Raw genomic sequence first — 26,485 nt, forward strand, 5'->3', positions numbered from 1 at the left:
TAAGTGATAATTAAATCAAGCATCGATTTCGCAACGCAAGTTCACCGAATACCAGAAATTACTTAATTAAGTCCCCACAGAAATCAGATAAAATTATTAAGATGGCATCCCATATTCGGGACTTTGATATATCATTTCATTCGTTCACTCGTTCGCGAGATGGCCGCGATAACATCCGCCCGATTTATAAATGTGACTTTGACAGGAAGAATCGATCGATGAACAAATTAAGGGGTTACTTGAGAAATCACTCGGCGCTGATAAATAATCTGCCGTACATTTCGCTGGAGGTAATTTATATTTTAACTTCATTGTTACATAGTATTATATTACTTTGTATGTATTATATTTTATTGTGTTGTTGTTAATGATTTTGGGTACAAGTAGGAGCTAAAATGTGTGCTGACTGATATGAATATGTTTTTTTACAAATGGCGTACCGTCAAATGGAATGGAATGTAGTACTGAACACAAGAAGTCACTGTGACCAGATTATTATTTTCACATAACTGTGAATTGCCTGGCATATTGTAAAAAATGGAGAGCCTATATATATTAGTAATTTCAAAAATGAATTCAAAAGAGGTCTACGTATCCGTCAATTAAATATTGCGTCTAAAATATCAAAATTATGAGTTCTTTCGCCTCGTTGCTAATTGAAAAACGCGCTCTTTTTAAATGAGGGCAGAATCCATTAAAAGCCTACAGGCTGTCGTGTTGACGCCTTGTTGAGTTAAACAAGTGGGGTGATTCTGCATTTAGTTTTAATTGCGAAGACAAAAAATATATTCTGTATTGAGAATACTATTAATAAAATGTGTGTTTTATAAATGGTAGAGCGCGTACTTACTCCGGATAACGGCTGCAAAACGTTTATATTTAGAAGAGACATTTTTTCCTGTCAGATTTATGACTGGCCAGGAATCGAACCTAAGCCTTTGCATGGTCCGACGTGATTTGAACCATTGTTATAATATGAAATTGTTATTAAAATAACGTTTTAAGATCAAAATTTTGCTTTAAAAAAAGAAATCACGTAATAACTGAGCATGTAATTCATCTGATATAAATATATCGCTGACATACTAAAGATATACAGCAACAGTACGATGGAGACTGATATAAGAATGATACTGTTATAGCTATTACGTATTTTACAGCAAACACTTTCACAAAAATTTTGAGGAAAATATTAAAGCGTAACTAAAACGGTGCGGTGCTTGCGATCACGTCCTCTACATTTTAAGGAAAAATCTCAAAAGTTCCGAAAAGAACCGCTTGCAGAATAACTGCACTGTTGGGCGCAGTCAATCCGTCATCACTGCGTAATAACAGCGCCTGTCCGTTTGTTTGTCGACGAGAGGTAACTGGATTTTATAAACGGAAAATAACGCTATCTCAAAATTTTAACAACCACGTACCTACTTAGTATACGCGTGATATTTTAAGTTCTTTTCTTTTGAAATGTAAAAAAGGATTGAAAGTTATATTTCGTTGTTCTTTCTTCGTAAGATTAGCAAATGAGCACCACGCATAGGTAGGTAGATAAGTAGTCGTTGCATGGACATCTCGTATTAACACTCTGCACAATATATGTAATTGAAGCCGATCTCGTATGTGTTGAGACTCCTGAGGACTAACTTGGTCACCTCTTAAAACAGCCGGCATAAAAATCTTTTCATTGAAACACAAGAACCGCTTCACGCTAAAATGTCTTCCCTAATGGCGTTGGGATACTACTACCTTTCAAATTAAAAGTGTGAAATTAATCTTAATAATAATTAATGTATTTTAGATTCAGTAGTAGAATATGTTTTCACATTATATTATTCATACTCTCTATTATTGAATATTTTCCGTCCATCCATTATCATTACCCATCCATTTATCTTATTTAATACCAGGAAATAGCATTTACCTTTCTGAATAATGTTGTAAATGCTCATAAACTTTATCTTTACTTAATGCGTATTTCCGTATATTACAAACACATTTTATAAGATGAGCTTACGCGGCCTACTTTGTCCTTTTATAAGAGGTTTATTTCCAAAAAAATGGCGCTGGCCACGTGCGAATTGGAATAGTCTACAGTCCTTTTTGAACTTTTTGAAAATATATTTTGGTGTGTAAGTTTATTACACAATTTTTATTCATAGTTAAAGCAGGAGGTAACTTTATAAAAATAGAGGCCATTCGGATGGAATATAGGGAACTCTGTATTATAATGCCCAGTCTTAATTCAAGGCTATGACTTACTTAACTAAACTAAACTCACTAAAGATCAGTAAGGCCGATCTCAAAAGTCAAAACGAAGGGCGAAACCCGCTGAATCGCAACAAAATTATAAACTTACAAACAGTTGTAAAAAAACCAAAAAGTGTTAACACGGCGCAGTCACGCCATCCTTAGCAACGTGTGATTACCGGACATTTATTTAATTTTTGAAGAAATATGTGAACTTGTTCTCAAACTGGACGAGGAAATCGGTTTAGCAAAGTACACATTGTGCGCACGCGATGTCATTCGCCACGTTACGTTTTTGAGATATTCGGAACTATTGATGCCGTTAGCGCCTTTTATCTATTTCTTGTGAAATTTAAATAGCTAATGAAGTTATATTCCACACGATGACTAATAATTAATCAGTTAATCAATGTTGCTTGTACATCTGTAATTACTCTCAAATACTTGAAGATGGCACACAAAATTGGCCACTTACGAGGACTATGTTGAAACGCCGCGTCTTGGTATCTCTATCTTACTAGTTACTAGAAATACAGCATCGTTTAACATTAAAAAGAAGAACACTTTGCGTAGTGATAGTGACGCCGCAGTGGAACTTATACTCAATACCAATAATAATATTTACCAGTGAATAGTACCTCATCAAAAGCATCATTGCAAATATAATTCTTTAATTTAACATGAAATTAATATAATATTAATTTTAATTAATATGTACAAAGCTTTATACAATTCAATGAGTTAAAACCATAGTTTAAGACACATTAAAAAAATTCTATTTTTTTAAAGAGTAAAATTTCTTATTAATTGTATCTATAAGAGTCGATCCATACAACAATTTCACGATCAATATGTTTGAAAGTCAAAAGAACACCAAAAAATAAAAGCCTCAATGCGCTCTCAATGTATAAAGCGATATCGTTTCCAAAAACAGAAATGAGACAAATGAAGTACAATCACCTCGACCTGTTGATATTTATCTCAAACAATGACGAATGACTCCAAATAATATGGAATTCGCCGGATGTTTTCTTTGTTTACCTGTAACGTATATAAATAAAAAATAATACGTGTTCTGTATGTATTTTTTCTTACTCGCGATCTTATTATATTATGACGTTAAATATTGTAGTAACAGCACAAAAGCGGCTAAATACTAAAGTAATTATTTATTCATTTAAAAATCGTCATCTGCTGTAAATCTAACGATGTCTATTCATCTCTTAACGCTGACAAATTGGCATATTATTTTAGTAACGTACTAAGTAAAGCTTAGTCCATTTCCACAATGCTGGCTAAGTGCAAATTGTAAAAAATCACATGCAAAAAACTTAGGTTTTTGTTAAAAAAAAACAAGGGTGTATGTAGCCTGTGTTTTCATTAATTTTTAAAGCAGGTGATAATTAATTTTCTACTACCTAACCTTTTAATCCCCTAAACCCTAACTTTTAATCAAGAATACGTATTTGTATCTTTGAAGTTAACTGTGGACTCCCAGGGTGGAAGGCCCAATATCAAATCATTAGGCAAAGCAATAGTGCTAATATACTTTTTAAAACAATTTTTTGTAGAAATCACGCCTACAATTCCAAGCCAAGCAATCCCCAATCCCAATTCCTAAAGTTACTTGTTTCAACAGAAGTATCAGTTAGGAAATGTATTTCTCACAACTCATCAAATTTGCGTTACGTAACAACCAAACAGTCGTGTCACTTGAACCAGTAACGCAAAACAAACAGTTTGTACCCAGAACGATTACATAAAGTTAACATCGTGTTAATAGTTCTTGTGTGTTTGCACAAACATTTGAAATACACACGGGGTTTTACGAGTGTTTTAGATTTATATACCTACTTTAATTTCTGTACCCTTAGTATGAGATTTTACGTTTTGACAAAAATGAATGTTTTTGTTTACGTATTTCCCATATATTTTCAATCAGTTCTGATACAATCCGCTAGGTGCGCTGATTGGAAAAGTATGAGCAAATACGTAAACAAATATCAAAACAGTCATTATTGTAAAAACTCATACTAAGGGTACAGATTTCCATTTTAGCTGCGTTCTTCCTTCTTGTACAATTGTTTATGCCCATTGAAGCGCTTATGTCTCCTCTCAAAATAAAGAAGAATAAAGGTAGTCTTTACATTGGCCAATTTCAGATGGGTAAACTTCCTTGTTTTAAAAATATTACGAGAACTCTACTGCATTATGCATCGGTATTATAATGAATAATTTTTTGTATTTTTTGGAATTAGCGCTTGTAGTTAGAGTAATTTTCGTATGAGATTTAATACATATAAATATGTAGAATTGTAGATATTGAATTTTGATTAAACATCCTCCAATTACAGGGAATATAATTATACATTGCAAACGAACTCGCTAAATATACTTGTATAATTCTGTTACTACAACGTTTCGCTCGTTCTACATAAAACGGCTTACATCAAAACCCACGTCATTACGTTTAATTATTTGGACAACGAAACACAAACAACTTGAAAGGCCCAATTGGACTAACGACCAAGGTTCCAATGTTTATGGAGTACCCATCCAATCAATCTCGAACTAAACTAGTTGAATAATCTACACATGTGTACTTTAAAACATGTGGAATGTTGCAAACGTTCAGCACGTGATTATGTTGTGACATGTCAAAACAGCTTGGTTAAGCGGTTTTCATACTAGAGTCGAAGTATGAAGCGCATGTAATTTTGTAGCTTGTTTTTATAATATAAGTAACAAAAGAACAAGTATACAACTTAATCCTATCATAGACCTAGATGGACTCGTATAAGAGTGTGTATAAATTGACAAAATCCTTTATATCATAATAATTATGAGAAACTGCTAAGCTCACGATTCTAAATCTACTTAACCTGTGAATTTTCTGTTAGTGTTAGAGTTACATATACAAAGTGTAAGTGACATATCCCGTAAAGTTTGAAAGGAGCGATACCACCTCCACACCAATTTCTAGCGTGAAGCAGTTTTTGTATTTCGGTGCAAGGGTGTGGATGCCTATGACTATTTTAGTCCTCAGAACGGGCAACATCGGCTCAACGAATTTCCGATAGGAGCCTGTTCTATGTGAACTTGGTTACAGGTACCTATGGACAGTGCCAGCCTACGATCAGGTCGCTCATGCTCATCTATTACTTTTGTCTTAGACAAAACGATAGGTGACATTAACAAAATACATAACTACTGTGAACGCGCCTTACACTTACCGTTCGACCTTCGATCACACTTCACGCCATCGAGTATTATTGTTAAAGCGACTGTGTTTGCTTAATTTCGATGTTTACTTTTTACTTGGGAGCACGAGGCGCCCAATTCTCCGACCACTTGTGAATCATAACACTATAAGTGGTTCGTTGAATTCGAACACTTTTAAATTCACTTTAGAGAATTCGAACACACTTCACTCTATATACGTACTGAGCAGAGTTTGTGGTCACATCCTTGGGCGTTATTTTTGTAGGTTTCATGATGTGGTTTGGATTTTTTTGGAAGTTTAGGCTTAGTTACTTAATTTTTAATAAATTAAAGTGTCATCGAGACTATGAATATAATTACAAAATTATCAAATTATCAGATGAAAACTAAATAAGAGAAATATAAAACTAGCATAGGTAGAAACTTTCTTTTGAAAATTATTTACAATTTTATTTAGATCTTAGTAAATTAACCGTAAAATTTATCATGTAGGTTAGTTATTGAATTTTTGACTCGATATTAATAAAGCCTCTTTTCGATGATATTTTTAAATATTATAAGGAACACAGTGATGTAGACAACATTAAAGAATATCGTGTTTAACTAGCAAATTCTGATTTTCCTGTGATTCATAACACTTGAGATCTCCGAGTGAATCAGAAGTGGTTCGCTGAATTCGACCGCTCCACACTTTGTAGGGAGTACTACTGGTTCTCACTCTGTTAGACTTATTATCGTCAACCATGCGAGTTAACATGTTAGGGAGCACTGAAATTTTAAAGAACAAATAACAATGTTCATAATTTTTTTAGACTCAACATTCATTTTTTGAGAGTTAAAATTCCACGTAAATTGCAATAAGTTATACCTACTATCTATAAATTCAGAATAGGTTAAATGATATATAATAGTTTTGTCTGTGCGCGAAAAGTGTATCAATATCTTTTTAATTTTTTTTATTTTCTAATTTGCAAGCTATTTTATTTGTGTATTTTGTTGTTTATTTAATTAAGTATTTTGAAATATAAAAAGTAGTATTCACGTAGAATCTTATATCTAAAATTTTAAAATTTCATTTTTTTATTGTTCAGATAAAAACGAGATACTATCGAGTTACAATGGTAACATTAACCTATATTGAAGCTGTTTTTATGTAATATTTAGTTTTGATGGTGTCATTTTTTGTGAAACGTACCAGGAAAATCCGTGATAAAACATCTGTGTACTATATTAATATGGTGTTACAACAATATATACAAAAATTAACACTTGACTTACTTAGTATAAAATATTAAAAATTGCAATCAAAATTTTGTCAGTTAACTTTTTTTATGTGACCTTCTCATTCTAAAGACTCATTCCCAAAATGTGTTCAGAAACGTTATATGATATTTTTTTAAAACAAACTTTCGTTTAATGTATGTACCTAAAAATGGAAATTACTGTTTCTAGGCAAACTCGGTGAAAAAATCAAGTTACATATTTTTAAATCCTGTAAATTGATATTATAATATATTACCTTTCACATTTCAGATGAATCAGCAGTGCAAAGTATGTGGCGAGCCTGCAGCAGGCTTCCACTTCGGCGCATTTACCTGCGAAGGATGTAAGGTAAATATCTAACAATGCTTTATAACAATAATACGATAAATAAGGAAAGAGTATATGATAAGTATTATTGAAGAATAAAATAACACAAAGTACTGCCATATTAAATCGGAAAGAAATTATATCCCTTATAGTAACATTCTAGCAATATCTGGCTATGGTTAAACATTATAAATGGAAATTAAAATTTGTATTTAAAAGTCTTAAAATACATTTAAAAGTTTTATACTAAAAATGCAACTATAACCACCTTTAATGTAAGTCGTAGGCTACAAATCGCTCAACCTGCACGTGCAGTTTTTAGCCATAAATTTCGCAGTTCAATTTTACCTGAAAACTTTATCTTTTGTCATAATTATTTAAAATAAATTATGTACTTAAGATATATTGATGAAATAAAATTTATCTATGTATTTAAATTACTTGAATAATTTTTTTATAATAAATTTTCAAAACCCATTTTTGCTCTACATTATAAAGTAATACAACATACAAAACTACATTTTAAAACCCGTTTAAATATACATTATCTATCTTTAAACCTCTTTTAGAATATAAACGAGCCGATCCATATAAAACGCTACGTGTAAAGTTGCAATTTATACAGAACCATTTAGATCGAGTGAGATTGACGCTTGAATGGCGATATGGACCCCGTAATCTCGGATCATATAAATCAACATAGTCAAGCCTAGGGATCGGTATTTATTATCAATTTTATTACCATTAGGTAAATAACTGTAGAATTTGTAAAATGAAAATAGTCGAGTACATACGTTGACTGTTTTAAAAATATTTTGTTTTCTATATAATTATTTTTTCTCCCTGAGTGAAATATTTTTTTGTGTTATGTACAAAACAAATATTTCGTTCTAATTAAAAATTACGTATCCCGATTGGTATTTAATGACGTAGAAACAGCTAATATTGTTAATAGCTAAAGTAAACTAATATATTTTAAACGTAACACGTTACACAATTAATGTTTCGGGTTTTATCATGACGTTAAATAAGACAACAATATTTATCATTTTTTGGGAAATACTTAGTTATTTATTTTATACTTAGTTTGTTTGATTGTAAGGAATATGCTCAAAAACTACTGGACCGATTTTAAGAATTCTTTCACCATTCGAAAGCTACATTATCCACGAGTAACATAGGCTATATTTTATATGAAATATATTTGATAAATAGATTTTGAGGCGGTAAAAAGTTTGCCGGGTCAGCTAGTAAGCAATAAATTAAGTAAGTAACTTAATTTGTTGACCTTACTTAGCTGTGTCATATTGTCTAAAAATATTGAACTTTAGACAATCTTCAATTATTTATCATATTTGAAAATTAAAGTTTGTTTAGTGGTGTTAAATTTAAATTTGCTTTGACGTGTAAATAGTTGCGAAGAAGAAGTGGTCTCTATAAATTATTATCAAATTTATTATTATTGCTATCGGTCACAAGTAATGTTGTATGATTAATGACATGTGACGCCTAGCGCCTATTACGTGTGAAGGGAAGTGCACTGGTTGCCATTGACATGCATCGATGTCTTTCAAAAAGCAGATATAAATTCACATGTTTTTATTTTATTAAATAATATGTTGTTTTTGTTTGGTTTATTGATGTAGATAAGTCGTACTAACTTATATTTAACTAAAATATAGAGATACGTGTGTCTCTCTTCCTCTTCCAGTTGTTAGGATATTTTTTGCATAGATGTGCGATAAAGAACCGATTGAAAGTGACAAAAATCAATGATTAATAAAAAAACTTTTTCTTTGCAGTACAACTGTTTCCTATCAAACTTACTTTAATAAGGATAAAAAATTATATTCTATACTCCTTAACCCAACACTTCACTACTATATATAGCAAAAATATGATATTCAAAAATATTTTCATCGTACGAGTAACAAAATCCATTTCTTTTCGTCTCTTTCCTTGTCCCCATGAACACACGTAATACAGCCGCTGCAAATTGTCGGAGCGCGTCGCACCGCAAGCAATTTGCTACCCCGAATCAATTTGCCGAGTTTTTGTCGCGCGATAATGTCGCTCGATTCAATTTTCTGTCGAGTGCGCGCGCCGACTTACGCGGTTTTGCGATAACGGACCTCGGGACTGGATTGCGCTGTTTCCAATGTTATGTGCTTAATGTTCGACATTTTTTTAGAATTTTCTTTTTAATGCAAATTGTATTTGTATACTATAAGATTTTTACATTCACAAGCTATTGCAATTAAGCGGTAATAATTCAAATGTGTGTGTTAAAGCTTATAATTATGTTTAATATTTACAAAAAATCACATTTTAAATATTTATTCAAATTATTTTTGGTATGTAGGTACACATATTCTTAATTTAAAGCAATATTAAAATTAGAAACATTTTAAATAACACGACAATAAACAACTTAAAAATAATAAGACAGAAAAAATATATAGGTCGTTACACCTTAATTTTTTACGTAATAATAGATATATGAAATAAAACGCGCGATTAAAATAAAATATTCTAGTGATTTACCACAACATCTAAATATTTCGATTAAGATGCTTAAAAGTCACGCATCTTGCCTAAATTTATTAAGCAGCAAATCACTTCACATAACTCTACCTTCGCTACCTTTAGTATCGTATTACTCTACCATATAGATTGAGGAATGTGTTCGATCACACGCGAGAAACGATTATATTGTACAGAAATATGATTTGGTTTTGTCACGGGTCGTGTTTGACACGTACGATGTGCAAAACACAACCAAATATATGCTTTTTAAATTTTTAGGTGGAATTATAGAGTTTGCGAAATTACCTAGCATAGAAAATGTATTTAGAAAATTCAAAATTTACTCCTCTTTCAATATTTATGTAAATCAATGGAAAAGTGCTAAAAGATTTTTGTTCAAGTACTTATTATTATATTTATTTATTTGTAATGTATGATCTTATTATTTAAAACATGATAAAGAAATACAAAATTAAATAAATCATAACAAACTATGTGCATTTTAGTAATTTCAATTCCACTAACTTAAAGCTGAGTAAGCTTCAAAAAAGTAAATCGCCTGTCGCTTACTCGCTGCCAGCATGACAAGTCAGTTGGAAACACAGCTCTGTGACCCGCGTTAGCGCTCCTAATTGAGCAATTTATCAACCCAACAAAAGGTTAACGTAAGAAAATTCGGCTTTCTAAAGGTCCCAATCATATATTAGTTTACTTAATTCGATATATTATGGTTATATTATAAATCGTCTGTACTCATTCTTGTTCTCGTAGTTACGTAAATCATAAGAATTAATTGTTATGGCTAAAACAAAGTCGTTTGTTAAATATGATATCTTTATGGGAAAGAAGCGGTAATACTAGAATTATGATGGCTTTTTATCCCATAATTAATATAGCATTGATCTTAATGTCATGTAGCTGTATTATGTTGTAATCCATATGTTTTCTGTTCTTGCGTAGCTTCATTCATAACCACTATAACCAAACGAGTTGTACCCGCGGTGTCACACGCATCTCAAACTGTAAATACTTGGAAGATTTAATAGATTTTAAGTTTTTGTTGCTCCTTATAACATCAGCTAACTGCCAGTGAAACTTTCGTTTAAATCGATCCTACCATTTTGGAGATTACGCACAACAAACAAAAAGACATACGGATTTTGTAAAAAGGTCTTGTTTTGTTATTAAAAACAAACACTCTTTTTGTATAGAGTCTAGATACAGACACTATGTTGAACAATGGATACTGGAGCTGAACAGTAACTCAGAATATCTAAAGTGACATACTTATTCGATAGTAAAGATCTCATATGCCGACGACATCCTCCGATATTCTGAAATAATTCCATCATAAAAAGAAAAATGCCAAACGATTTGCAGAGTTAGACTTAATCCAAATATTACTCTTGACTGCCAATCAAATGTGTCACTTATAATTCAATATTGCTACACGGTACTTATGTCCAAGCTTTAATTAGTAAAACATTTGGACCCGAGTCACGTTTGAATTACCATTAACGTCCGCCATACAGTCTGTCCGCTTGAGACAATTTATTATGAAAACCTCCAAAACCCTGATTACATGCTTAACATAATTAAGTATTTATTCAAATGAATTTAAAACAAACACGGCCGGTTGACAATGAGTGGGCGTTCTGGTTATTTATACGACGATAACGCCCTTATTTCTATGTGTTTTGGTGTTATATTACTTTGGAAGCGAATAAGGCTGTCTACGCACTACGCGTCATACTGTAAGACGCTGATATGTTATAAATGGGCATACAACATTGAAAAATATACAATTGAGTCTTAGTAATTTCCGTAAATAACGCGACTTAAATAAAAGAACAAGGTTACAACATAGAGTTAAACATTTCTTCTTAAATATAATAATGTAAATTAAAACTTCGAACGCATGAGAATTGTACCGTGTACATTAAAATATAAGCTTTTATTTGCCTCGTGATACTTTACGATGTATCATGAAAACATTTATACGATGGTAACTAAATTCTTAAAACTTGATGGAATCGTATGGTTATGCGATGGTAGTAATGGCGGTGGAGGCTACACCAATTATCTTCTTTATATATCTTCTATGGAGTGATAAGGCCTTCCAATGATTTTATGTCCTCATAAAGCATATCACTGTAAATACATTTTATATTTAAGTTAGGCAATTTATAAAAAAAAACTTGAAGTGGCATTTGTTCTACCACACTGTAAAAAGACGCCTAGTTTGCAACCCGCCTTATTCATTTGATTTGCCTTTTAAAGCTATACGTAGCTAATTTATATCACGTTGATTTTAATTTTCGGTAGTATATGAAAGTCGTTATTGCGAATTATTGATCATGTATGCTTCGGGAATTTAATCGTTTAATGTATTGGGGACCGCCCGCGGCTACGCCTGTCTCGGTGTCGTTTACGTGGTTAACTAATCGGAATTATTAATGAGATCTACTTTGCGTCAGTCGGTCACTTATGTAAAATGTTCTTTATGTATAAGGTTCGGTACTAGATTTGTTTTAACGTGTTTTTCCTGTTAAGTCGATTTATATCCGCTTAAAGTTCTGTGCGAATTGAAAATTGGGTATATGGCGTGTAATGTATGTAAAAGTGGTAGGAATTATCGCGGTTCAATAAAAGTAAAATGTTGGCGTGATCTAGTTTAAGGTAATGACCTTATGGTTAAGGCAGCTACTGCAACATATCTGTCAAGAAGGTAGGTATAACGTTTTACCTAGAGTTTGTTATAAATCTAAAATTTTCACGAATTGTTTTCCGGCATCGTTAAAATGATCTAATAAACATTATATAACACACAAACAAAATAAATGTTTACTTCAATTGCGTAAGTAACCTATGTAAGTAATATAATTAAGACAATTGTAATAAATTAAACAATTTGAAACACTTTTAGGTCTTACGTAGAACTATCTAACCACCTCTTAATGGCTGGTTAATAAGAGAAGTAAGAAATCACTTAACAAATTTTCAAAATTTGAAGTTCACGCCATACGAAATCCCAAAGAAAATAAATCATGGCAGTCTTACATCCTTTATTTCGTGTCCAAGCCCATGAATCGTACAGAAGACGCAAATTAAGAATTTTATATCAACCCGAATTAAAGGTGCATCGAGTGAAAATAATTTACGAGCGCATTAAAATTGCACCAATTTTGATCAAATTACGCGCGCTGCGTAATCGTTCCTCTAATTGCGTAATTTGGGCGCGCCATCTTGAATTTGAACGAGGGTCTTAATTTTTCGGGATGGTTTTATTTTGGAAAAGGAATAACGTCACCTCAGTCTTATATTGGGGACATTATGAAACACGTGTTTATATTAAGCTCCTTTGTAGAGTCAAGTTTAAAATTATTTATTGTCATCCATGTTATTAAAAAAATCTTGTAAGAATTTATATGAGTCTCAAGATTGTGTAAGTCATATTTAGTCATATCAATTAGTGTTAAAGAAATACTTAAAATTAAGAAACAAAGTAAATTTCAGAACAAAATGTCATATCTTATGGGGAGCCATTCTTATACGAGTGTGCCTATGTCCATCCACGAGTATTATTTTATTCAAAATAAAATGAAAAGGACACTTTCTTTTATAAGACACAACTTATCTTCATCCTTATCCTTATCTTCATCGTCTAAACATAATTCAAATGCCACTGCTGGGCATGGGTCTCCTCTCAAAGTGTGAATGGTTTAGATGTAGATCATAGCCCAGAACGCAGGTCTAGTAAATTCATTAAATTGTTTTCGTGTTCTACATACTTTATTAAAAACATTATTTTCCAAAGTATGACACTGTTCATGCTCTTCAAAAGTACCTTCAACACTTTTCGAAAATATGGCCAAGAATATTGAAATTAAAGATAGCGGCGGCGCGTTCGATATAATGACTTATAATGCGGTTACGCTTGATGAATAATTTATGGGGAAATTTGGCGTGTGTGATCCGTAATTTGGTATTAAACACACCGGTGGTGTGTCGGCGGTGTTGCGGTTTGCCCTACTGTGGGGAAATGTTTGAGATTTTATACATTTTTGCTATATTTACGAAGTGATAGCCTTGTGGTATGACTTCATCCTCATATGTTTGTGGAAATCTTCTTGAACGCACTGTTTTTTTATTTTATATAGATACGTATTACAATAATTATTTTATTCAGTGGCACCTGCAAACGTTGTCAGAAGAAAATTGCCGCGTCAGAGTTAAAAAATTGCGCAAAAATGCGTATAGTAACATAATGTGCAATTGGACAGCGTAGACGACTAGACATATTTTTTTTACTTTGAGATGAGACCTGCACCCAGCAGTGGATCATTAACGCTTTGATGAAGACGATAATGACTCGAAATGACAATATAAAAAACTTTAGATAGCGACGCAGACGTCCGAATAGATGACAAGGGCGGTAAAAGCCGCTTATATACCAATTTTGCCATCATATGGGCTGCATAGTCGTTACTTCTTCGTCGCTGCTTCTATATCTACTATATAATAACAGAAGAATGTACAATGTAATGCAACACAATCCTCTTTATTTCACACCAATTACAAGATATTTTATCAACAACGACTGCTCGCATACAGCATCAACATTTGTTAAGAGAAGTATCTACATTTTTCAGCGTCCAATCCCATGGTGCGATTTGTTCCCAACCGTCCATTATCCAAAATTAAGGCTAACTGTCTTCACAGCAGACATTTTCGTGCTTAAACGCCTTAAAACCCGCTTTATAAGGTTAATGAGATTGCTCTGATTATGGCCGTTGGAAGTGTTGACTTATTTATAAGAAATATGTATGGGCTTAGACTAGCTGAATACCGTGGCTTCACTCGTGTTATATGTATTTGATTATTCCGTTTTCCCCCTTGTAAATAAGGTACATATTTGAAAGACCTTAATGCCTATTTAGTTTTGGCCATGAGGAAGTCATCGCATTTAGATAATTCTACATAGAGCAGCCTGATAGAGCGGTCACAATATTGGTTTGATACGCAAAGGGTTTCGGGTTCGATCCCTGGCTAAACATCTATTGACGAATTTACATTATAACAAAACATTACTAATGTTTATTAACATTTGCGATGAAGACGGTCATAATTAAATCAAAGTCCCTCTAGTCTCAATATTTTTACTATAATTTATTGATACATATTTTTTCTATTTTCAATCAAAAGTGTACCCACCAGTATTTAGTAACTTTATCGAGTTTCTTATTCCAATCTAGTCTCATTAAAATTTACAGCTTACTAGAATAACAACACACTAGCTGACATGCGATATACATCCAGTGTGTCACTTTAGAACAAGCATTGCATTTGAACACATGAGTCATGCGCATTTGAAGTCTGGCCAAGGTTCCGAGGCACGAGACCAGGATTCGTCGCTAATGGGACCCGGTCCAAGCCTCGTCAGGAGATAGCCCATCTGGTCTCGACGTTGATGTGGTACTAATCACGAGATAAGCTTAGAATAATTCAATTTGTTTATCTGTTTGTAATTCTATGCGGTGTTGTGGTGTTCCGTTTGGAGTGAATGGGGGAAATTTATTTTTGAATTGCCTTTTTTTTGAGGTTTTTGTCAGCCAGTTATGAGTGTACTTAGTTATTTGAATGGCGAGCACCTTTCCAGAAGTCAGATGTTCGATTCCAAGATGTAATTCTTTTAAATATGCGGTTGTAATTCGAATTCTCCACCATCATTTCAAAGATGTATGAAATCTACCAATTATCAATTTAACATTGCATTTAAATTCAAAGAGCCTTTGATCTAAATCCTTTCTGTTTTGAAAAATATTAAGTAAAAAGTCTATTTTGTAGGTAGTGAGTATTCTCATATTTTGGGGGAGTTTATCTTCGTCACACCAATTTCGTACAGCATTGCACTGCTGCTTGATGTGTCTTGAGAGTCATGGTTTATCGCACATTTACTTGAAGGAAGCATTCCAACATAATCCTTAGAAGGAACAATGCACATAATTAGGTAAAACCTTTCTCTAAATTTGACGTATTGAATTTCAAGTAGGACAGCACAATCTTGCCAATAAGAGCCGTAATCATATCACCAAAACTTCCTCCGAGTTTAAATCCATTCTACATTTATTCTTAAATAATAGCAAACAAACATTCAGTTGTCTCGAACTTATCTCTACAATCTAGATTGTACTATTCTCGGATCAAACAAATGCATTGATTTCCAACGTATCATTCAAGCAGTGTTGGCACTGTATCAAACATGGTCGAGGAGCTATTAGATCAGGTACTGTTAACAGGTGATTTGTATGTAGAATACTAAGTGACTTGGAACATTTTATTGGGCTTTCCTATTATTGTGATCATTTATAGAATCAGGATGTAAATCTCAAGTAAGTCTCTTAATTTGTCACTCTGATTAGCGAGTTAGAAACTGATCATCATTTTTATGTGTTAATAGCGAAGAAATCAAAACGACGTAAACTATACATTCTCCAACGCGACTTCTTTGTAAAGTTCTCCAAGATGTGGTAAGTCGAATCTATACTGAGGTATAGTCTAAACTTTTTCAATTCTAAGACGAGCCCAGCGGTGACAGTAGGACAGTGATGAGTGGTGAATAGTAATCGCACATATCGAAGTTGAATCTGGGGTATTAATTTTTCGGGTTATTATGCGAGTTTCAATAATTAGAATAGCTACTTATCTTTTATAAATAAATTTTAAATTTTGTTATTTTATTAAAAATGACTAAATTTTTTTGATTGTACTCACGGCTCATTGAAGATTCTTAGTTATGTTATGAAAAAAAATATCAAATACAGACAGAAATATTGTTTTTTATATCCCCGTGCTTCGAACTTGGGTAAAATAGCCATAGAGTTAACGAATCGGAATGACCACGTGACCTCGGATAAAATGCTGCTACGAACTTCGTGGGCCGCAATGACCACTTATCATCCGGTGGACTGCAAGCTTGATCGCCTCCCTATTGCCATAAAAACGCGTGCGCGATATAACGTCACCTGCTGTGTGCGAACTATAAATTCAGTGCCAAGTCTACTATGCCTTGGTGGGTTTACGCCACTACGTTAAAATAGCTTTACGTCAATATTTTTAATTTTTTTAATAATTACTTGAAAATTCGCATTAGTTTCGTGTCATTCTATTCGGTTGTAGAAATATATCCGGTGTCGGTGTATTTTTCTACTAAATAGGAATAAGTCGACTTGGGTACTTAGCACCCCTAATAATCCATAACATTATTGACACTAATTAAAGGGACTGTATATTTTTTAGTTATAAGCACAAGTATGTTCCCGCTCTATAATAGTACGCTTAAGAATGCTTTGTCCAACTTAAAAATATTTATTTTCATACGTACGTTTAAACTCGTACCTACAGCATAAAAAGTTTAAATAATTTCCACATGAAACAATTTCTGCATATTATTTGTACCGTAAACAAATTGTCCGCGATGCACACAACCCTACCTCGTGTTGCAACCTGCCAGGAGGGCCTCGTGTTAGCGGAATTATAATGAGAATGTACCATACGCTTAGATCCCCATGTATATTACCAATGAGATAATTTATCCCTTCGAAAGCTCGCGCGTCAATTTATGACGGTGCAAACCATTGATATATCGTGCAACCATAATATATTTGCCCAGTTTGACTTCTGCGGGGCCATCTGTGGGCTGTATTTATGATGGGGATATATACTAGAATTTAAATTCAATAATTTAGAACCTTTTAGAAGTAATGGAATTGTGGAGAAATGTATGAAGAAGGTATATGAGAACTTCATGTAGCTTGAATTCTTCCCATAATTATTATTTTATAAATTTTCGCTTGCTATATATTTAGTAGATCAGCCTGAAACGTTAACTAAAAATAAAATAAATTTAAAAGTATTTTTATAACTATGGCATCATTATTTATGGTTTTTGTTACGTAAGATTGTTTTTATATGTAATATACGTAGTAAATTTTTTAAGTTGCTTATAAAAGTAGGCTGTTTTTCGTTACGTATAGACTCCTATAACATCGAATCGAAACTACCAAATTTTATTATCTCTAAACGTTGATTAAGAGGCAAAATTCGATTATTTTTGACAACCAAACGACAGCATTAAATGCACTCAAACGACGACTGATAGAATTTAACAGCCATGTTTAATATCGCATAAAAACTATAAAACGAACCGCGTCTTTGAAACAACGCTTATCGACATCATAATCGATTTCATTACTCGATAAACATCGAGAGAATCGAATATTTTGTTATCGATAACGCATAAACATAACGACACTGCCCTACGGGTTGAACTCATTATTGTACGATTCGAAACATTTTTCAACGTTCTGTGCACTGTTATTTTCGGAAATATTTTTGTGTTTCAATTCCGTGGGTGTTATTACTTTGAGCTGTTATTAAAGTGATCGTAAGGTGTCATACTTATTTCGTATCCGTTGAAAGTTATATAAACCTTACGCTTGGTTTGGATCTTCGATTTCGCAGTAGACTGATTGGAAGTAAAAATACCCAATGGATATACCTAATAGTTTTTCTCCAAAAATTACAATTAAACTATGTGGCATATTATAGTAACTCGAAAATGTTGATATTGTTTAGTCGCCTGAGAAGGGTGAAGATTTTCAGGCGTATGCATACTATATGTATATGCATGCTTTTGCACGACCTGCATCCCAAACGGCTCAACGGTGGTAGAACCCTCTGAGGTTCGATTCCGGCGGCACCACAGCCACATCTATTTGTGCCTCATAACAGCACTGTTAATCGCTGTTGTGTTCTGGTTTGAAGGGCGTGATAAAAGACACATACATTTCCGAGGTGTTCCAACTTAGTTCTCAGGGGTAGTGGCGCAACTGTGGCCTATTTCAGGTAGGAATATCTAATCCTATCTGGGGATGATTACAGATGTCCATGGGCGGCAGTAGCCACTTACCATCAGTTGAACTGCATGCTCGTCTGTTACTCCTATCTAAAAACGGACTTTAACATATGAGGTATCGCTAGACCCGTCAAGATTATGAGATTCAAATAGGCTAAATTTTTAAGCAGCATTCTATAATTAAATAAATATAGTCTGATACATTCCAAACCTAATAGCAATGAAAGCCCCTATTGACTTGTAGTATCACTTACAAAAATTCAATCGTTACACATTGATAGAAATATATCTTCCATTGCTAAAATAGATCTTTCTGTATCTACTTCATACCTTTGTGGTAACCAGACAGCTTGTTAGCGCTCGTAATGAGTACCGCCTTACGTATTATTATCGAATTAAGTGGAAATGTTTTCTATTCTGATAACTCTATACGTTGTATGATTACATCTGTTTTTTTGGACGTGAACTGATTCTTATAGTATTCCGCTGTAATTGTGCCGGTAGATGTTACTGTGTTATTATTTATTGCTGTGACTTGCAGAAGCAGAAGTAATGGACCTATAGAACTGACTGACTAGACTATTAACATTTAAGTAGGTATTGAGATGTGGTATTAATTTAACCCCAATCCCTTAATGTCCCAATACTGGCCATTGACAGATTTGGGTTAAACTCCACACCCACTTTGTATGATGTTGGAAAACATCGGAAGTTTTCTCGCAAAGTTTTTCTTCACTTTTTAAGAATCTCCCTATTTAGCGAATTTATTTGGCCGGAGGTTAATACACGAGAGCCAGTAGATGTAGCTTCAAGTAGTACTCATATCCTTTTAGTATTTAGCAGCAGACTCTAAACATAATCTACAGCAATCATTTAAGATCACTTTGATTTGGCTACATCTGTCATAAAAAATATCCATTAGAATATGAATATGCCAAATGCGACGTTCATAGCATTATACCGTTATTACAGTAACAAAGCCTCGTCTAAAAACTGCATCAAATCGACCGTAACATTTGAACAAAATGTTTGCAAATCGAATTTAATTTAATGATAACCGGATACCCATTTGACAAAAAGTTAACGAAACATTCATTCACGTAGAAGATTATAGTCCTTGTGATCTGGTGAATGCTCTTAACAATCACACCGTTCATAATGAGAGAGGAAACTTACAAAACGTCTCGCGAACTTTTTAATGAGCACTCTATTTGAAAGCCCAGAATCAACAATAGACCTAATCAGCGGTCGAAAATCACAGATCACTACCGTTAGTGCATACCCATGAGGCAGTGGCTCTCAACCTTGCGGTACAGACCAGACAAACCTATGAATCTAATTTATCTAATCGAATTAATCGAATCTAATAATCAATACGACTTACATTGGGAGACGTAAATGCTTTCACAATGAACGGTTCCATTTCTATCGCCATAAATTATTGCCAAGTTTATAAAGAAAACATAAAAACATTTTTATATTAAAATAACAAAATGTAGATATGCAAACGTATATCGAATATGTCGAAACGAATGTAACAGATGATGAACTACAGAAATCTGCAAAGTCCAAGTGCCAATATATTCCTAAAACACCATACGACGACAATAACAGCTGAACTTTGAGCGACGAAAAAGATTGAGAATCGCTACAATAATTCGTATTCGATTTAATCACGACTCGATTCAGAATCGATTCAATGATCGACATAGTGACGCCCTGTCCACGTTACATCGGACAATAGAAAAGAAAGTGCTGATCCGTTAACGATGTTTAAATTTGGTAACGTCCCGTTTCATATCGAAATAACGTCGTTAGTTCAGCGAATCTTTTGTTGCACGTGTGATCTTGGTGACTTTCTCCGTGACACCTTGTTTGAATGAGACAAGATGATTGTGCTAAGTGGAGCGATTGATACTAAAGGCTTTGAAATAAGACTTTTTTGCGTTTTGATCTGTCTACTTTTCGCTTGTCTGCAATACTTTTATGGCCTGTTGCCTTCCTATAAGTCATAGGCAAACTATGTGGCTCCGATTCGATTGTTTATTTTCGAAATCATATTATTTATTATCAGAGTAAAATATCCTATATTAATTTTAGAAATGCTAGTTTGATACTATTATGCTTATTAAAAGAGATATTATGACATATTGACATTATTGACAATTGTTACATAAAGAAAATTTCATTATATTTACTAAAATGTAGCATTAATTTCTTTAGTATATTTATTGTATAATATACGTAATGACAAATAAATAATACATGAATGCAAAATACATGAAACGTCAGCTCTCTGTAAAGAGCTTATCGGTAATGACAAAACGTCACTACTTTATCATGTCAAAGACAAAACGACACAGATGGACATGTAATAAAAAACGCTAATACGTATATCAGCAATAATTATGAATAATCACACGAGACAGAAAAATAGAACGATATTGCACTCACAGTGTAATTGGACCAGGAAAACGGCCACATTACATATTTCCACTAGAAAATTGTCTTCTCGAAACAATTTACCGGTCAGTTTCCCACATTTCACACGTCGACGAGGTGAGTAATGTCTAGGAATTTTAACTGTTTACTCCTACATCATGACAAAACAAAGATTCCGGCATCACATTGTTAAGTTAAACTCGAACCGTTTTGAGCAAGCTAATTTACCTAGTTAAGTTTCTTAGTAATAAGACAAATTGATATTAGAACTTTTAGTTCAACTAAATTTTTAACTTAAATCTTTAATTAATCAGTTAATCAGTTAGTCCATTTTATTAGTGATTACTGATTACATTAACGGTATAATTTATTTAAAGATAATCTTGTGCTCTAAAATCAAACTGCAAAACGTAATTATGTGACTCGTATAAAGTGACTTAGATTATGATGTCACACATAATCTTTCTATGGGTGTAGAAAACTGACATGAAAACGATTTAAAAGTATCAAAGCTAGGTCCCTAATAGTTCTCTACGGTATCGTATCGTGCCAAGTCGCTATAAATTTGAATATGCAAAGCGTTTTTTCTCGCGCGTAATAAAGTTATTTTCTCGAAAGGATGTATGCACGTAGCTGAGTAATTAAGTACTATTTAGCAACGGTAGCCACGCGCCCAAGGAAGAATGCGGCCTTGGAATGTAGTGGTTCCGTGAGGACGGTAATCCGTTTATTTTCTAGCCCTTTAGCTTTTTGTTTGAGCCTAACGATTTACGGTTGGACATGTGTAGGAATTTACGTGTTTCAACCGTTTTACTGCGACAAAATGATTGTACGCTGTGATGTATGTTTTGTTTACTACATTGATGTAGAAAATAAATTGTTTGAGCGTACTCTTTACAATAAAATGCGTTTGTTATTTATCGCATTTATTTGTTACTATTCTATTAACAAAAACGTTTCAGTGCCTAATGATATAAGCGCACAAAACTTACATCAATTTTCTTTGTATGTCACCGTTAGTTTTACCTAACGTACCTACCAAGTTAAACCTAGATTATTGATTAATGTAAACCCGTGTTGCGGAGCGGCCACCATACCGGTCTGACGCGCAAAGGGTCCCGGGTTCGATCCCCGGCCAGACAGATATCTAAATGATGAATTTAGATTTCTGTTTCTGGGTCTGGGTGTTTGTGTATTTGTCTGTATGTGTCCATGGCACCCACGACACAGGGAATCCTAGTGTGGGGCTGTGAATGTAGAAAGCGTTTAATTATATAAATTATTTTATTGTTTAGATGGGTATTTAACTACTTACGTACAGGGTCAGTGATCACGGGTCATTGAACCTATCATTTCGTGAGACGATGTGCACGCTTATTAAATTTTCACTCTTATTTTCCTTATTACCTCTGACGGTAATTTAACTAAAATAATTCAAACATTTTAAACTTAAAACTTTATAAAGCGCAGGTGTTATTTCGTTCACATTAAACGATAGTTTGAATAGTTCAACACACTTAAGTGACTATTGCAAAACCAGTCCGATTTTAGTATAAAACTAACTTGCCTAATCAAGGATAAAATAGTTTCCCAAACGCCATTTAGAGGCGCCCAGTCGAGAATCGATATCGAATCGAGCGCGGTTATCGATCGAATGCATCGGATGATTGCCCTAATGACAATTTATGCGTGTGGAATATGTAAACGAGGCATAGACAAGTAAGTGTCGGTGTAAACGGACCACCCGGGTGATGCGCCGTCGGTAAATTATCTATCTTACGACCGTTTAGATATCGGTTATTGGGTGACGCTATTTTTTAAATCTGTTATTGTTGTTTTTATTGCTCTTCATAAGGTACTGAGATTGTAAATTTGGTTTCATTGTGGTTATTTACTGTTTTTATAAGTTTAGCATACAACATAAGTGTCAAATATTACTGCACTTATCTGATAAACCATTATATATTTTTCGTCGTTTTAACGATAATTAAGAATGCCTTATCTATCTAATACACGGTAGCAACAATAAAATACGGAAGACCGGGACCATTCTCCATCACGCTATGGTGTATAGGAGAATAGAGGTAGCAGTCGGTGAACAAACTAAGTCAGATATTTACCAACGACCCATGTACCCCAATTCATCTAGATTTTAGGACTTGTATCTAATAATAACTACCGGGACCGAAAGGCCTAACGTGGCCTCCGCAGCTCAGATCAGAGCACCAAAACCTACTAGCGGTTATCCATGCTACTACCGATCGCGTTCGAACTATAATGTAGGAAATTAAATAGGGATGGTAATTAAGCTGCTACAGCCCTTACCATAACCATTGCACCTGAACAAATTCGCAGTTAATAACACTGTCTTAACAATTGCGTTTTTCCAACGTAACCATTCGATGGAAGTATACGTAGCGTAGACATACAAAATAGTACGTTTGGATTAAGTTTCAATTTAAGCTGCGTTTACCTTTGTATTCGTCAATCAAACGCCTACGATGGAAAAACGCTAATGTGAAAATATGTCTTTAATAAAACGCTACTTCCTTATTTTGCTTACGCCTTACTTGCTCCGGTTAAAAACTATACTGTACCTAAAAGCATAATAATAAATAGAAATTGCTTCTATATCAACATTTTTAAATTCGACCGACGATCAGAAATCCATTGACCCAATATACCTAACATTTTTCCACTTTACTATATTTTATCTGCGTTTTTATTGGACTTTATCGGTTTATTGCCATAAATAACGTTCAGATGACGCCCAGATCGGTATTTTTATCAAGTCCGGTAATTTGAAATGAATGCACATACATACTTTATGGGGATACCGATTATTTAGTCGAACCGAGTGACCATTGAATACGAATACAAATGTATTAGTTTCCTCCTCAAAGTGTTTTAGTATATGGTAATTTAATTGGATCAACCAGAAGAATGTAGCTTTGGTAACGTCTAAAAGGTCACGTTTTGGACCTGATAAATAAATGCTTTTGGTGTCAATTTTGAACTTAGGATAACCATTAAACTAATGTAGTTCGGTGCTTTGCTACGTATTGTTTGAAGTAATATGGACTGAATTAACTCGACAGTCGTAGGGTTTTCGATTATCTTATAACATAGGTATTATAATATCAGCTACGCAAGTTATACGTTTTCAAAGTGATAATTATGGATGATTTCTCAATTATTTTTACTTATTTTTTCTAGAATCTTCTTCATCTTCTCTTCTTTGTCAAAAAATCCGAAGAGCTTGTGAAGTCTACTATTTTATTCTTGACCATATTGCCTAAACTCTTTTCACTTTGAAAGAAGATTCATGTTAAACAGTGAAATAAGCAATTGACCTGAAAATAAACATAGAAGAAATAAAGTGAATGAACACAACCCTAACTTTAACAGCTTCACAAATAAAACTTTTACGATGCGAAATCCGATTCGATTACAGACCTTACACTAAAAAACGGACCGAATAGCAAGTACATTGACCCATTAATCTACTTCAGCTTACATAACATGTCGCACGGGGAATAATAAGTGACAATTTATCCATTTACCACGCGTGCAGTGCCGTCATCGTCACATCTAATTATTATTATGAAGATGGCTGTCTGTTTGTCCGAGTGTCACGTAAAAATTACTACACATTTTTTTATGAAAGTTGTCTGCCATGAAGCTTATGATTAGATTACACACACAATACAACTGACTGACAAAAATGACTGTTTTTGTATTTGTTTACGTATTTGAATATACATTTCCAATCAGCGCCCCTAGCGGACTGTATCAGAAATGATTGGAAATGTATGGGAATTACGTAGACAAATCCAAAAACAGACATTTTTGTAAAAAAAAACATAAAAACTCATGCTAAGGGCACAGGTGTATATTTTACTTTGGAACGATAGGTAACCGAAGCCGGAAATATTACGAAATATCTATTTTCATGCAAATTTGTATTATAGGAGAGAGTTTTGACAAGTCAACAAAATTTACTATGACTAGACATCAGGATATGACAGAAATTGTTATAAAGAAGGAAAAATATAAATTAATAATGATAGCAGTCACAGAAAAGTAAGATATTACTTAAGGGCAGTCACAATATTAACATCTCATGGACTGCATGCCCGTTTGCTACTCCGACGTCTTAAAAAAAAGTAGGAAATAATTCACATTGCATTACTTAATTGCACATTGGTAACATTGCATTAATTAATTATGTGAATAACGAGCGATAGTTCATCAGTAACATGTAGGATTGTTAGATTTTGACCACACGCAGGCGCAGTCGCAGACATTTCCTAGCATTAACCATAAAACAAACCTCCAATGTAACTGAAGCTCTATATCTATCCACATAAAAACAAACTTAACTTCGATGTGTGTAAAGCCCTTTTACAATTCACGATTGAAAACTCCATTTAAATAGTGGCGTTTACAACTATCCGCTTTTTGAATCGTCAATGTGTATCGCACGTTCTCCGGTTGTTAAACTGAGGATCGGTGTTCAGGTGTCGATTGGATGTACAGAGAATATAAATCGGGTCGTGCAGTATAAATAAACAATGTTGTTTTGATGGCGCGTGACTGCGAAAATGCATCTGAAAGATCTTTTGGCGCGTTACGAGAAATTGATTGGTGCATTATCAGAAAGTAAAGGAAATTTCGTCGTACTTTATTGTATAAATAAGTAGGTACGTTGAATCCAGTTCCGAGATGAGTTTTTTTTTTATAAAATATTAGTAGGTACTTAAGGAACTATCTTGCAGTGCACATGGTGGCAAGTGTTCCACAATTCCACACAAAACTTACGTTCTACCTGAAGCTGATCAATGATACGTTGCCATTCCTACACCTAAACCTCTCATAATGAGGAGAATTAGGCCATAGTTCACCGCGCTGGCAAACTGCGTACTGGTACACTTCACATACAATTGAGATTTTTTTTATAAATCTCTCAGGTATGCAGATTTCCTCACGATGTTTTCCTTCACCGTTTAGCAAGTGATAGTTTATTTCTAATACGCACATAACTTTGAAAAATCAGAGTAGGTGCCTGGATTTGAACCTTTGACCCCTTGATCGAGAGGCCGAAGTTCTTAACCACTAGGCTATCACTGCTTTTCGGAGATGGTCGCCTCATATGAATGTCGGCCGGCATCCACCCGTTCTGCCGCAACGCAAGAACTATTTCACGCTAAAAATAGTTGCCGTGGTGGTACCACCCCTGTCGAACTATATTACTCCTACGACTTTGCTTCTATACAGTCCATTAAAAATAAAATACGAATGGAAAATAGTTTATTAGGAACTTGATATTTGAAACCGTTTCCACATAGACACGTACTACTACCTATATGTATAAGATTCGCAATATTACGATAATATGTATGTAAATAAGCAAATATTATATGCAAGCTAGTACTGCGAATTTCGTATTTTGTATGCAAAACATTTAGCAAATTTACTCCTAATTTTATCTTCGTATGGACTAAACTGCGTATTTCGACAATATCTTAAACATCATCGTTCGGT

General features: G+C 33.7%; 1 protein-coding gene across 1 annotated transcript in view; it reads left to right on the top strand.

The window, feature by feature from the left end:
• Positions 1 to 26,485, top strand: part of LOC140756125 (uncharacterized) — a 132,911-nt gene that overhangs the window by 58,574 nt on the left and 47,852 nt on the right. The window contains exon 2 of the mRNA XM_073091562.1: positions 7,000 to 7,077. Within this exon, the coding sequence (XP_072947663.1) occupies positions 7,000 to 7,077 (78 nt within the window). The remainder of the gene's footprint in view (positions 1 to 6,999; positions 7,078 to 26,485) is intronic.

Source organism: Epargyreus clarus, unplaced genomic scaffold (assembly GCF_041222505.1).
Source record: "Epargyreus clarus isolate Ecla_fem2 unplaced genomic scaffold, WU_Ecla_fem_2.2 ptg000034l, whole genome shotgun sequence".
Classification (NCBI taxonomy): domain Eukaryota; kingdom Metazoa; phylum Arthropoda; class Insecta; order Lepidoptera; family Hesperiidae; genus Epargyreus; species Epargyreus clarus.